The sequence below is a fragment of the Gossypium raimondii genome, chromosome 11 (genome assembly GCF_025698545.1).
Source record: "Gossypium raimondii isolate GPD5lz chromosome 11, ASM2569854v1, whole genome shotgun sequence".
NCBI lineage: Eukaryota > Viridiplantae > Streptophyta > Magnoliopsida > Malvales > Malvaceae > Gossypium > Gossypium raimondii.
In genome coordinates, this window is record NC_068575.1 from 33,023,384 (window position 1) to 33,038,468 (window position 15,085).

A 15,085-nucleotide genomic window follows, 5' to 3' on the forward strand; every position below is an offset into this window, starting at 1 on the left:
AAGCCGAGCAAAAATAACTCTCCCTTGCCCACGCAGAGATTCGAACCCTTGCCTTCCAGCACACTAACACTTTGCTTAACCACCAAACCAACAGGGCTATTCTGTTGTATACTTACAAACATTTAAATAAAAGCCTAGTAGACAAAGTTAAGGCTTTACTCAGAAAAATCCAAAAAAATTTGCCAAAGGCATGGCTTGAACTTGGGACCTTCCAAACACTCCCAAAACACATAACCACTAAAGCTGACAGATATTTGTGTCACACATTCACAATACCCAAAATTAAAATTTTGGGACGTTACAGCCTTGTTTCAATAGAATTAGCACAGAAGAAGAGGAGCGCACTAGTCTAGCTTCAGAGAAACACTGATTTGTTTCCTAGTTCCCTTCTCTTTAATTTTCTTGTTTATTTTGTGATTATGAAAATGAATAATTTTTGTCTTCTTGTCTTGTTCTAATTAAAATTAATTAAATTTAATTCATGTTGCGTTGATTGTATTCTATCCACTTAAATTATTAAAATCATTTTTGTGTTGTTATAGGCCTTAGTAAGTTGTTCAATTAAATAAAACTATGCTTATGTTATACTTGCATTATAAAATGTAAGGTAACAAATGAATTAATTATTAAGCATATTGAAATTGCAATTAATTGACAAAATATTTAATTGGTACATGTTTAATCTTCTAAGGTAGTTGAGGGTTAAATTAGCGACAATATTTGGTGGATGTTTTAAATGTTAACTTCGTGTTTTGCAGTAAAATTATGGTGTGGTTTTTGGACCACACTGTCACCCACACGAGCGTGTGTCGTACACGAGCGATTCACTCGGTCGTGTGTCACTATAAGAGTTAGGTTGATTTAATGAGCACACGGCAAAAGGTGAGTCACACGATCTGGCACATGGCCGTGTGATCTCTGTTGGGGAATTTTTTTTATCTTGCACGGCCTAGAGGTTTTCACATGACTTGAGACATGATCGTGTCCCTCTTGCTTATTAATTTTGAAAATTATCACACGAGCACAAAAAGTTACATGGTCTACCCACAGGACTGTGTACCTCATCCACACAGTCATGTACCCCTGTAACACGATCTAACCCCTCCCACACAGCCCTGCCACATGGTCGTGTAATCTTATTTTACTGTTGTTACCACTTTTTCGCAAATTAATTCATTTTAGTCCCTGAGTGATCCCTTTCATGTTAAAGCTTATGTAGGAGTGGTTGCGACTTAATTACTAATTATTGAATGGTTGTGAATGGTATAATACTGACTGGGTATCTATAATTATTAAACGTATGTGTACGTGTGGTTTAATTTTGTTATTAGTATAGGTTACTAGCATAATTTCGTCATGCTAAAATTTTGTAACCAAGAATGTTTGGATGTGTTGGTCTGTATTTATGCATGATATTACTTTCGCTAAATTGTAATAGTTCCGAGTATGATTATGAATTCTTGGAAACGGGATAAGAGCATCTCTGATTCTGTATTCTCGGATGTACTAAATTGTTTGTATTTGCATTGTGGTTGGGACATGGTCATTAAGAGAAGGAAGTTTGTTTTGGCAGTTACACTGCATTGACGTAATTCGGTGGTCAATGTTGGTCGCTTGATTGCATAACATTTGAGTGGCATGTGATTACTTTATGGTGTGTATCAGTTAGATGGGTCCACCATAACCCAAATTGGTGTGTAGTGGATAGGAGGGTTTAGAATACCCTAAATGATGTGTGATGGATGGAGATGGTGTATGGCAGTTGGATAGGTGGGATTTTGTGCTAAATTACATATGATCATGAATTGTATTTTTGGTTTGTGTTAAAAGATGGTGATGCTTTAATCTGATGTAATTGTTGGTTCTGATTGGAATATGGTTATTGTATGTTAGGTTGTCTGATTGCAAGGCCATTTCGGTGGCCAATGTAACCTTCAAAATTCGGTCGAAACTTCTAGGTCAAGTTTAAGGTGTTACACACTTCCTGTGCCATGGCCTTGCATACACACCGTAGCCCTCTACCTGTAAGGTCACAATGTTGTCGTGGTGGCCGAAATGGTTCGGTTGCATTTTCCACATCATTTCCTCGTTTTGCCTAAGCTGCTCCTAATGAAAAAGTTATTATTGCTCATACCTCATGTTTTGTTGTAACATTTGTTCCTTTAACATGCGTATCTGGTCCTGCAAATTTGCAAGCTGCTAGTGGAAGGTCCTTTGGTCGAAAAGGTTAGGAGTTTCTTGATATGAGAGGAAATTCAAGTTGAAAGCCCGGTGGGTGTCCTACGGGCTCGAGTCATCAAGGTTTTTCGATTGATTGGCAAACCATCTGGTGAAAAAATCAAACTCTTATGGACAATCATCCGTCTCATCTCTCATGTTTTGGCGTAAAAATGGTTGGGTTGGGAATCTCTCATTCGGGTGAGCCATGTCGACCTTTTTGCTTACTTTAGTGTAAAAAATGTGTCCACATTCATTGCACCAATTGTTGAGGGTTTTTCTCTCTGGTCCCTTCCTCCTGGAAGTTATCTTCATATTTATAAGGCACGGTTCCCTGATGGGACGTGCTAGGGGATAACTAGGTGTCATGCACAATGACACTTTACCCCTCTAGGTTTGACATGTAACCTCAAAGGTATCTCTAAAGGGGCCTCCTTGTGAGTAGGCGAGCTGGAGAGTGACGAACTATGGATCAACTACCTGGCGACCTAGGGAAGGTGACGAGTTTGGAGCGAAGTGACAAGCTGGCGAAGGGGCGAGCTAGTGAAGTGGCGAGCTAGTGAAGTGGAACGAATAAGGAGATGGCGAGCTATGGCAATTAAGCGAAAAGGGGGATGACGAGCTGTGGATACGGGAAAGGCAAATGATTTAGGTTTTCAAGTTGAGTTGTCATGTTCCAATTTCTCTAGTCAAGTCATCATTTGGATCGAGTCGCAAGACACCTAATGGTAACAAATATAAACTATTACTTGCAATTATTATAGTCTATTATAATAATATATTGTAATATATATATTTTTTTGGTAGAAATATGTTGTAATATATTGATTCTTAAATATTTTTATTGAAAACAGAAAATGATAACATTACCTAAGGACAATAAGTTCAATTGTTGCTGTATGAAATTTAATGAAATATGTAATAAATTCAAATATAAATATAAATATAAATATAATGTCTATACTATTATTAAATTTTTAATCAAATTTAGTGACATTAATCAAATCGCACTAACTCAATTTAAAAATGACTGAAAATAATTTATTTATAAATCAATAAAATTTATTATATATGTAACACCCTAAACCCGGCCTAAGCGTTATGGCCGAATCTGGCAATGTCACATTGTAACACCCCTTACCCGTATTCGACGCCGGAATAGGGTACGAGGCATTACCAAAACATATACATTTATAAACGTATTAAACTGAGTTATAAAATTTCATATAAATTAAAACTTTCAAATTATTATCTTCGAATCGCTAATTAGGGCTTACAAGGCCCAATATATATATATATATACTCATTCGATGCAAGCCTTATATCTATCACCATTTGTTCATTTCATAGCCATATATGAACTTATAATCCTTCACTTTCTCGTCATATGAATTTATCAATTATTACTTGCTTCTTGCAAGTACTTGAATTGATCCGTATCATTTCATTTTCTCGTATCGTCATATTTTTCCTATTAAACCATTGTAATATATTAAATATTCAATATCTTGTAAAGATTCTCTAATCTATCCCATATACTTTTACATGATTAATTAACAATTCACAAGTCTTATCATTTCAAAGCTTATAAGACACATGTACATATCTATACTAACTCGTATGAGTCTCATACTCATTCATATGCTCAATAAATCCGTTAAATCATTTCAACATCAAGAATCCACATTATGTCAGAAACAATACTAATAACAATCATAAATCTTTTCATATTAATTTCATATATCACTTACTGAACTTCAAATATCATTTCATAAATATGTAATTCACTGACACATCTAGCAATATACAATATCCAATTGGTGAAATCACTTAATTGAATTCAACTTCAACAATCACAATAAATTTATCACTTGAGTGTGATTCCATGTAACACTTACCAACTTTGTCAAATTAGTGAACGTCTTATGGAATTGAGTACTTTATTTTCTCGATGCCATAGTCCAACTATGGTCTTACGCGTAATCACATAACATATACCGATACCATAGCCCAGTTATGGTCTTACACGGAATTACATATCACTTATTGCCATGGTCCATCCATGGTATTTTCTGTCAATTCGTCTTTATCAATGAACGAAAGTACTCAACCCTGCGTTCTACTCAATTTGAACTTTCTTTCCAATTTATCTATCTTCCTCAACAATCATAATTCAACCATGAATATATATATAGAATAATACATTATGTCATGCATAATACTAAAAAATAATTGTTTGGTTTCACACATATGAATTTACAATTCAATTCATAATAACTAATTGAAATGAAACATTATGTCATTTCTAATTCAACATTTATCAAATATAATCGACATATGACCAATTTATATACAACTCATTCGTATATTTTATTTTCCTTCTCCTCCTCTCCATTCCACATCCTTAATGTACATAATACTCCTATAAATAACATTTTCTATAATTTTACTATTCACTTACATGTATATTCAAAGTTGTCTATCTGAGTCGATTCACTAAATTATTTTTTATCCAGAGCTACAGAGCTTCAAATTAAGATATGTTAATTTTTCCTGAAACTAGATTCACATATCTTCTTACCATAAAATTTTAGAATTTTGGCTTAGCCAATAAGTACATTTTATTCTTTAAAGTTTCCTCTATTTCACTTCTTGATAGTTTTGACCTCTCTTCACTAAAATTATTTATCTCACTGTACAGAATTTGGATGGTACTTAAATTTATTTCACTTAAAATATACTCATTCAGGGTTCTAAACATATAAATTTTATCCTGTAATTATTTTTTACAATTTTTAACAATTTTCCAAAGTTAGAACAGGGGATTCTAAACTCATTCTGACCCTGTCTCACTAAACTTAAAATATATCAAAATATATAAGTCTTTTTCTTGCTTTGTTTCTTTGATGTAAAAATAGACTCATTAAGCTTTCATTTCATATCTTATTCACTCTCTAATTCGATTTCCACTGTTTTTTGTGATTTTTCAAATTCACACAACTATTTCAGTCCAAAACTTTTCTGTTGCTAATTCTACTATTTCATAATTTCACTTTTTCACTTTCTATCACTATTCAATTCAATTCCACACATATATTCATCATTTAATTACACTTAATCGTTACATGATCTCATGTATTTTCACTTAGTCAATTTCCCATTGAACACTCGGAATATACACAGATACGTAGAGAATTAGCACATAAGTGCCACACTGATATGTAGCCGAAGTTACCACTAATACGTAGCTGTAGCTACCACTGAAATGTAGCTGAAGCTACCACTGATATGTAGCCGTAGCTACCACTAAAATGTAGCCAAAGCTACCACTGATATGTAGCTGTAGCTACCATTGAAATTTAGCCGAAGCTACCATTGATCAATAACACTGGAAATGTCCACGGGCCTACTCACACAAGCTATCAGGTGTCTGCAACACATGCTAGATCACCCAGCACCCGGGACTCACTGTAACACTGTAACACTGGTCTCTAGTGACATGTCACTTGTATCCATTTCTATTCCTAAGTTCAACCAGGAATTTACACTTAACACTTTATTTTAAACACTTTATCACTTGAATAATTCATGAACAATTTTCCTTCCACATTCAAATATAGTTCACAATTTATAAAAATATATTGCTATTATTTACACATAACTTACTTTGGTGCAACAATATAAAAATTTAGCAATTTAGTCTTTAATCTTTTCTTTTCTCCGATCAAGGTCGATTACACTTCTTTCTTGATCTATAATAACATATTTGACTTATTTAATACTCACATTTATCAAAACAGTCCTTGACTCAAACTTTGGCAAAATTACAATTTTGCCCCTAAACTTTTGCATATTTACACTTTTTCCCCAAAGCTCGTAAATTAAACATCATCCCTTATTATTATGTATTATGACATGCTAAACATTTTTCCCTTGTATGGCAACATCGAATTCTCACTCTAACACTTATGAACATTACATATTTTTACCGATTATGTTGTTTTACTCATTTTCACTTAAAATCGCTTAGCAAAAGTTGTTTAACATAATTTCAAGCTTCATAGTCTACCATAAAACATCAAAATAAATACATTTCACCTATGGGTATTTTTCCAAATATAAACCCTAGGTTAAATTATTGCTAGAACAAGCTAAATCAAGTTACCGGGACTCTAAAAACGTAAAGAACATTAAAAACGGGGCTTGGAATCACTTACTATGGAGCTTGGAAGCTTGAAAACCCTAGCTATGGCTCCCCCCTTGTGAAATTCAGCCAAGGTTTGAAGATGGACAAATATTTGTCTATTTTGGCCTTTTTAATTCTTTTAATTGCTAAATGACCAAAATGCCCCTATTTAAAAATATTCTATTTCACTTATCTCATGTCCATTTTTGTCCAAAAATTTAACCAATGGTCTAATTTCCATTTAAGGACCTCTAATTTAAAATTTCATAACAATTTGACACTTTTAACATGTAGAACTCAACTTTTGCACTTTTTACAATTTAGTCCTTTTTACTAAATTGAGTGTCCAAACGTCGAAATTTTCGAACGAAATTTTCAAAAAATCATTCCATGAAACCGTAGACCATAAAAATATAATAAAAATAAAATTTTTCCTCTTCGGATTTGTGGTCCCGAAACCACTGTTCCGACTAGGTCCAAAATCGAGCTGTTACAATATAGTATTTTAATTTTAATTTTTATCCATTTTTAAAAAAAATCCTTTAAAAAACTGTCTCTATTAGAAGCTTACTATATTTTTAATGTAAGTAATTACTATCATTAAAGATATTTACTATTCTCATTGAATTATTATTTTACTTATAAAATATTTTTTACTCATAAGTATTAGTTAGTTTAATATTAAAATATTATCAAAAATTTTAATATAAAATCAAACCACGCATTTATCATTATCTAATTAATGAAATAAACAAAAAACCAAACAATGATTAAAATAAATAGTTTATATTTATGTTGCTTTTAGAAAATACAATATAATGTTTTTCTGGTCTTATGTTTCTAGTTTTATTTTGTTTATATTAAGCAATGCATCTTTGTGAACCAATACAAAATATCTATTTATAATCATAAAGAAGATATATAAAAGCTCAGTGAAATCAAATAGAATATTGATTAGTAAAATTTGTTTTATTTTAGTAAAATTATTTTTAAAATAAAAATAGTTAATGAAGTTCTTTTTGGTAAAATAGTGAGATTTGAGGTAACGATAATTTTGAGGTATAAAATTTTGAGTGTTATATAGATTTTAATTAATTATTCAATTTAGTATTTATATAATTTAATAAAAACTATTAATATAATTAAGAAAAACATTTGGCATACCGACTAATAGTATAATTTTAAATTCTACAAACACGATTAAAGAGTTGGCAAGTGTTTTAGAGGGGAATAGTAAAATATTAAAAAAATAAGTATTTAAAAAAAAGAGACACATGACAAATTTTTAAGACTACTTATGGAATAAATAAAAAAGCACACTACCAAATATTAACCTTATCTTATCTTATATTATCATAAATCAATCTCAAATTTCACTTTTTTTTATAACTTGTAGAGTATGTCTCGCATTTTTAGCCGAAACAGAGTTGACGTCCCAATAAGGAAGAGGCGTCGTCCCGAAGACACAACCACCGACGTCTCGACGAGAAGAGACGTCTCGTCCCAACGACGCGATGAAGGGCGTCCTGATGAGGCAGCAACCATGTCACAACGAGGCGACATGCAATTTTCTTGGTTTTTCTTCTCCCAGTCAAATTCTAATTATTTGTTTCAATCGAACTCTGATTAGTGTAGGTTTTTTTAATATTATTTGACTTACAAATTTAACCTATAAATAGGCTTTTTTCCACCCTAGAAAGATAACCCATTACACATTTAGGTATTAGCTCTTACAAGCTTTCATATAATTTTGTGTTTACGTTTTAAGGGTTATTATTTCGGGTTTCGAGGTTTAGTTTTATCTCCATCTTTGTACTTTTCATTTTTGTTGTTATAGTAAAATTATCTTTGTCTGTGGTTTTTTATCCTCTTCGAAGAGGTTTTTTCACGTAAATATTTGTGTTCAATCTTTTCAACTTTTTTGTTATTTTACTTATTCGGTGCTTAATCGGGTTTATCCCTAACAAACTTGTATTAGAGCTTGGTCAATTTTTTCAATCAATCCGTTCAGAAAGAGTAGCAACAAGATTTAACATTGATAAGTTCGATGACATTACAAATTTTAATCTGTGGCGAGTTCGGATGACGACAGTTCTGATTCAGAGTGATCTTGAGATGGTCTTACAGAGAAGAAGCATGCAAACATGGACCAATCAGATCATGAAATAGATTAAATAAAAAAATTTATCCATAATTCAATTATGTCTAACAAATAATGTGTTGCAGGAGGTTTTGATGGAGAAAACGACATTCACCTTATGAAAAAAGGTTAGAATCTCTAAGCGACAAAGTTTATGGCTAACCTATTGGTGTTGAAACAACGTCTATACACATTTCGTATGGACAAAAGTGAGCACCTTACAGGTCATATCAGTCAAGTTATTATTCTCTTGAATGATTTAAAGAATGCTCAGATTGACAATGAAGATTAGGCTATGCTATTATTATGCTCTTTACCCCCTTGATACAAGTTTTTCAGGGAGACTCTGATTTTTGGCAGAGATAATCTCTCATTCGAGGATGTGAAGGGTCATCTGTTGAGCAAAGAAAAACTCAACAATGAGTTTGGTTCAGATAGCAAGTCAGATAGGTAAGCCTCGGTTTTAGTAGAATTAAGGAAATGTGACAAAAGATGTCAATATTGTAAGAAGTTTGGTCACGTCAGGGTAGATTGTTATAAACTGCGAAATAAAAAGGCTACTGAGAGCAACAAGGAAAATTTAACTGGTGCTAGTTTGGCCAATATAAGGGTGATGATTTCTTATTGGTGTCAACAAGTAAAAGCTCCGAGATTACATCCGAGTGGATCCTGAATTCGGGGTGTTCTTTCCACATATGCCCCAATAGGGACTGGTTCTCCACATACAATTCAGTTGAAGGTGGAGTTGTGCATATGGGAAATGGTTCACCTAGTAAGGTAATCGATATTGGTATTGTTCAAATCATGATGCACGACGGGACAATCAGGACACTATCAGATGTTAGGTATGTACCTGATTTAAAGAGAAATCTTATCTCCTTGGAAAGTTTGGACTTGAAGGGTTGTAGAATTAACATCGAGTCAAGCAACATTAAAGTATCTTGTGGGTCTTCTCGTTTTGATGAAAGGTAAAAGGATTAACAGTCTTTATATTCTGTAAGGATCAATAGTGACCTGTGAAACAAACCATCCCTCATCTGTTAAGGAGTCAACTCGTTTGAAGCGGAGGTAACTTGGTCATAGAAGGAAAAAATGTATGATTGTTTCATGTAAGAGAAGTTCTCTTTTGGATGCAGGTTTTGAAAAGATAGGGTACTACGTTCGTGAAAATCAAACCTGGGTCAGTTTTGATTTGGCAGTGCGCAAGCCAATGACTAGAAGTCTTCCAGCTTCTAAGCACAACTTCGACTCAGTTAATACGAGATAGGCCCCTGGCAGGCTTTGGAAAAGAAGGTGTTGTGGAAATACGAGTTAAGGTGGAGATTTGTAGAGTATATCTCGCATTTTTGGCAGAAACAGAGTTGACGTCCCGACGAGGAAGAGGCGTCGTCCCGACGAGAAGAGACGTATTGTCCCGACGACATGATGAAGGGCGTCTCGATAAGGCAGCAACCACGTCACAACAAGACGACATGTTATGCAATTTTCTCGGCTTTCTTCTTCTAGTCAAATTCTGATTATTTGTCCCAATTGAACTCTGATTAGTATAGATTATTTTAATATTATTTGATCTATAAATTTAGTCTACAAATAGGCCATTTTCTAGCCTAGAAGGACAACCCATTACACATTTAGGTAGCTTTTACAAGCTTTCAGAGAATTTTGTGTTTGCATTTTGAAGGTTCTTATTTCAGATTTCAAGGTTTAGTTTAATCTCCATCTTTGTACTCTTCGATTTTTCCGTTATATTAAAATTATCTTTACCAGTAATTTGTATCTTCTCCGGAAAGAAATTTTCACATAAATATTTATATTCGATCTTTTCAACTTCTTGCTTAACAGATTTTATCCCAGCCTAACTAAAATAATAACAGCTATATTCGTCTGTATCATGGGCGATAATGGTTGGATGTTTCTTTTTCAGACATTATTAAAGTCAACGTTAATCCAATCACATGGCCACAAATTTTAATTTGTTTTGATCTCTCGTTCGGTTGAATGCCAAATTTAATGTTGTAATTTGAATAAAAATCCATGCCTTTTTAAATAAATAAATCCTTTTTGGCGTATGTAAAACAATTATTTCGTGTACTAAATTGTCAAAACGTTGCTTATCAAAGTAGAAAAAAAGGGGACAAATGAAGTCTGTTTTCGTCTAAACATTAAACTTATCTTAGTGCTTTCATTCAAGGATGCCTCCAATGGCCATTATACACACTAGCACACGTGAAAAAAGAAATGAAAAGAAACCAAAAAGGTGATTTCCCTAGAGTTGATTATCGCTTGGGAATTTAAATAAAAATAAAAAATAAAAAGCAAATAATGCATAAAGTAATTAGACATGAACAATACATGGAGAAGTTGCATTTTTTTTAAAGAATAACAAACTGTTTTTATTCCACTGTAATTAGATGTACAACAGTCCAATCTCTACAACCATCCGGTCTTTACGCGTGTCACACCACCAATACAATCAACCATCCGAACCCAAAATAATAGAATCGTCATCATCAAACATACATAACAAATAAATTAAACAAAAACGAAAAAGTAGGGTGCAATGGAAAATATAAAGTAAGAGAAAATAACACTACTCGAAAGAACAAAAGAGAGCATGAAAGTAAAGATCCTCAAGAATCATGACCCAAAACCCAAAAAAGCTGGACTTCACTTCACTTTCTTAAGCCAAAAAGGCAGCGAAGAAAGTGGCGGCAAGAGCGGTTGCACCAATGAAAACACCGTTGGTGGAGGCGGCAGACGGAGGAGGGCCTTGGTCGGCAGTGGGCTCGGAGGCTGGAGCAGCTCCACCTGATGGGGTAGGAGCTGGAGGGGAAGCGTTTGAAGGAGAAGGTGTAGAAGCTTCAGGAGAAGGCGATGGGGAAGTGGTGGGTGATGCGGTTGGAGCTGGAGATGCAGATGGGGTTGGGGTTGGGGTTGGGGATGGGGTCGGGGTTGGGGTTGGGGTTGGGGTTGGGGTTGGGGTTGGGGATGGGGTGGGGGTTGGAGTAGCAGCTGGCGGTGGTGGAGATGTGGGTGGTGCTGTTGGTGCTTGAGCCATACAAGCGGTGGCCAAAAGACTCAACATCATCAAAACCTTAAACATGGTAGCATTCATCTTGGCTTAAAACTCAAAAACTTGGACAGAAAAGAAAGGAAAAAAGGAAGAGTCTTTTCTTTGTTTTCTCTTGGAGTTTGGTAGTGAGGGAACTGAAAAGAGGGAGGGAATATAAAAAGGGAGGGGAAAGTGGAAGTGGACAGCACGGAAAAAGAGACGAAATAACAAAAACAATAACGCAAGTTGATTCTTTCAGATTGTTTATACAAAACTATGAAATATATTAACATATATTTATATAGTTTTAATTATTAGCATCCCATCCATAATTACATACATGCAAGCACATACTATGACATGGTGGGATTAGCTAAGCAATGCGTTAGGCACGTTTAATTATTTTTACACTTTTAACTAATATTTTTTCAGCTTCTTCAAAGATCGGATACAAAAGCTGTAGGTAACCTGTAAGGGCTATGATTCTGACACCTGTCCTTGATTAGATGAACGTAATAACCTCAATTACTGATGTGAATTTTGGATTTAGCCGCTGATTTATCGTGTAATGCCACAAAGGGTTGGGCAATTGTCGGTTGCTTAAGGTAAGTAAAATGTCCTTATCTATATATTAGAGGGTTTTGACAAATACATCTTATTTTTATAGTATAAAAATAAAAATATTGGTCACCTTCTTCCCTAAGCGGACTACCTTCCGCGTTAAACTTTTCAACAACTTCTTCAAAATAGTCGGTGATATTACTTCAATACCCCCTTTGAATATTTCTATGGTATACACATGATTAACACTGGATCCAAATAATCTCATCTATTTGTTTTTATTATATTAGGGTTAGCTCTTTGATTATTTCTCGGAATAATTAAAGATCTAAGTCTAAACATGGGGTTTCAGCACCGATGTCAAGATCACAATGGCTGTGATTGATGGTGGTACTTTGTTTACAACGTAGATGATTTTATCATTAATATTAATAATTACATTTGTTTAATGGGTTCGCTGAGAAGTAGCCGTTTTCTGGAAATAATTGGGGACAGAGTAATTAGAATAAATAAATAAATAAAATAATTAAAAAGAACCGTTACAAATGGAAAACAACTAACTAACACGTTCCCATTTGTGAGCCAAATGAGGCTGTGTCTTCTGGTCGAGCTCCAAGACAACGCGGAGAAGTTTGAAGAAGCCGTGATACTTCCTTTGCTTGGACGACAAGTGTTTTTAGGTCGGCAATAGGAGACACGCGGTAAGCTGAGAAAGGTGATGTATGAAGTTTAGGGTGAACCTGGCTGATGCTTTTTGAGTTGTTGAATCGTGACAACCAATGGAGGAATTAGCCAGACTATTTTATCGGGAATAATAAATCGAATTACGAAAAGAAAGGAGCTGGCAAAAGCTGGCAAAAATTTAGAGAATTTGGGGAGAATTTGAGAACACAGCTATATTACCAAATTATTCCCGATTTTAAAACTTTGACAATTTCGAACTTAATATTTAATTCTAACATTTTCCTTTTTCATCCAATTGTATTTAAGAACTATTCAATCATTTGACATGGCGCAATTGTACTTTTTTTTAATTAACACTAATTTAGAAAATAACATCCTGGCTGAGTTTTTTTTAACCTCGAGCCATCAAAACGAAAAGTGTCTTAAAACCTTCAACCTTGAAGGTTAAAGTCTCTTACCTTTGTAAAAATTATGTGTGAGCTAATTACTTACTTAGAATTAAAATAAGTTATTCAGTTTAACATTTTTTTTTATTTTTGAAGTTATAATTTACTTAAATTAACTCACATACATTATTTACATAGGTGAGGCTAGAATCTGAGTGTTCAATAATTGCTATTAGAATCAATCATACAAGCATTAAACTGAATAATTAAAGTAGTGTTTAAAAAGTAACTTAGTAATTGGATTTGAGTGTAATTACTTGTAATTATATAATGTTAACCTTTTAGGTAACTATTGTAATTTGTGAGTCTTATTGATTTGGGTGTAATTGGAGTGCTCCAATTACAATTTCTAATTTTAGGAGGACGATCAAAATTGGAGTACTTACAAAGGTAATTTACACACAAATCCAATTTAAAAAATATTTTTATACAAGTTAAATTTTATATTATAAGCATGAATAGTGTTTGAGGTGGTTATGGCAAAAATTCTTATATCTTAAATCCTAAAAATATATTATAAAAACAATTTGTATATTTTATAAAGTTATAATAAAAATATATTGTTTAACTCCTAAAAATTTCTAAAATTATAGTCAAAAGAATTTATTATAAAAAATAATTTACATGTTATAAAAGTGTTAAAATATATTCTGGGGATAAAGATCAAATTTATGCATGAACTTTGGTCCAATGTGCAATTTGGTACACGGACTTTGATTAGGTGCAATTACACACCTGGAATTTGAATTATGATTCATACGTATACATGAAATTTTGATTTTGGTTCAATTGTATACATTTAAAATAAATAAATACACACATTTATTTTTCTTATTTGATTAATATAATTATTTGTATATGCAATATATCAAGATAAAATTGTGTTAATTTGATAATATTGTTAGTGATTTGTGAAAATGAATCAAATTAAAATTTCATATATAAAATAGCAAAAAATCAAAGTTCATGTATAGTTTAGATATTTATCTCTATATTTATTTCTAAAAGTTATGATCAAGTATGGACATAACTTATTTATGTGCCCATGTTATATATTATAAAATTGCTATAGTTTTTTATCGTAGCTTATTTATAAAAATAACTTTCTAAAGTCATAAGAAAAAATTATATTTTTTACAAAAGTGTTATGAAAGTTTTGGATAATTTATAAAACTATTTTTTATAAAGGTTATATATTATAAATTTTATATTAATTTTTACTTAATTTACGTATTATTAAAAATAATATAACTTAGTATAAATCTTTCTCCAAGTTAAGTTTATATAAGTTTTTATAATTAAAGCTGCAAATTATTTGGACTGTGAAGCCAAAAATTTTAAGGTCGATGCTAATTATGTGAATAAAAAAGTATTATTGCACCATATTATAGGGTATGATACCATTTGAGAGAAAGGTGTTAGACACAATTACCAGAGACAGCTCACGAAGTTTTTAATTTTTTTAATTTAAGACATTAGAAGCTTTAAAAGGTGGTTAAGAAGACATTTGTTGTTCTAAAAAGATATTTTTCATATTAACAACATCAACTTAGTAAAGCATAAGAAAATAATATTGGATCGTACTAGCGTATTACATATTTCATAACTTCAATTATAGGTGAAATTGAGATGATTCATACTTTATAGAGTACAAGATGAAGGAGATATTGATAATCTTAATAATTGATATTCAAATTGGACGATGATGAACTCGGTTAAGGACCAATAGATGATGATAAGGAGCATCAATTAAATATTAAAGAGAGAATAATCCAACAAAAATGCACTAAAACATTTTA

At 32.6% G+C, this 15,085-nt stretch overlaps 1 protein-coding gene across 1 annotated transcript; it reads right to left on the reverse strand.

Moving 5' to 3' along the window:
- Positions 1-10,909: 10,909 nt before the first annotated feature.
- On the reverse strand, positions 10,910-11,861 carry LOC105804186 (classical arabinogalactan protein 7). The gene has a single exon (XM_012636681.2). It carries the CDS (start codon positions 11,656-11,658, stop codon positions 11,224-11,226), a length of 435 nt encoding a protein of 144 aa, XP_012492135.1. The 5' UTR covers positions 11,659-11,861; the 3' UTR covers positions 10,910-11,223.
- Between the last annotated feature and the right edge of the window lie 3,224 nt (positions 11,862-15,085).

Coding starts and splice junctions, on each gene's coding strand:
- LOC105804186 (XM_012636681.2), bottom strand. CDS start 11,658: ATGAATGCTACCATGTTTAAGGTTTTGATGATGTTGAGTCTTTTGGCC.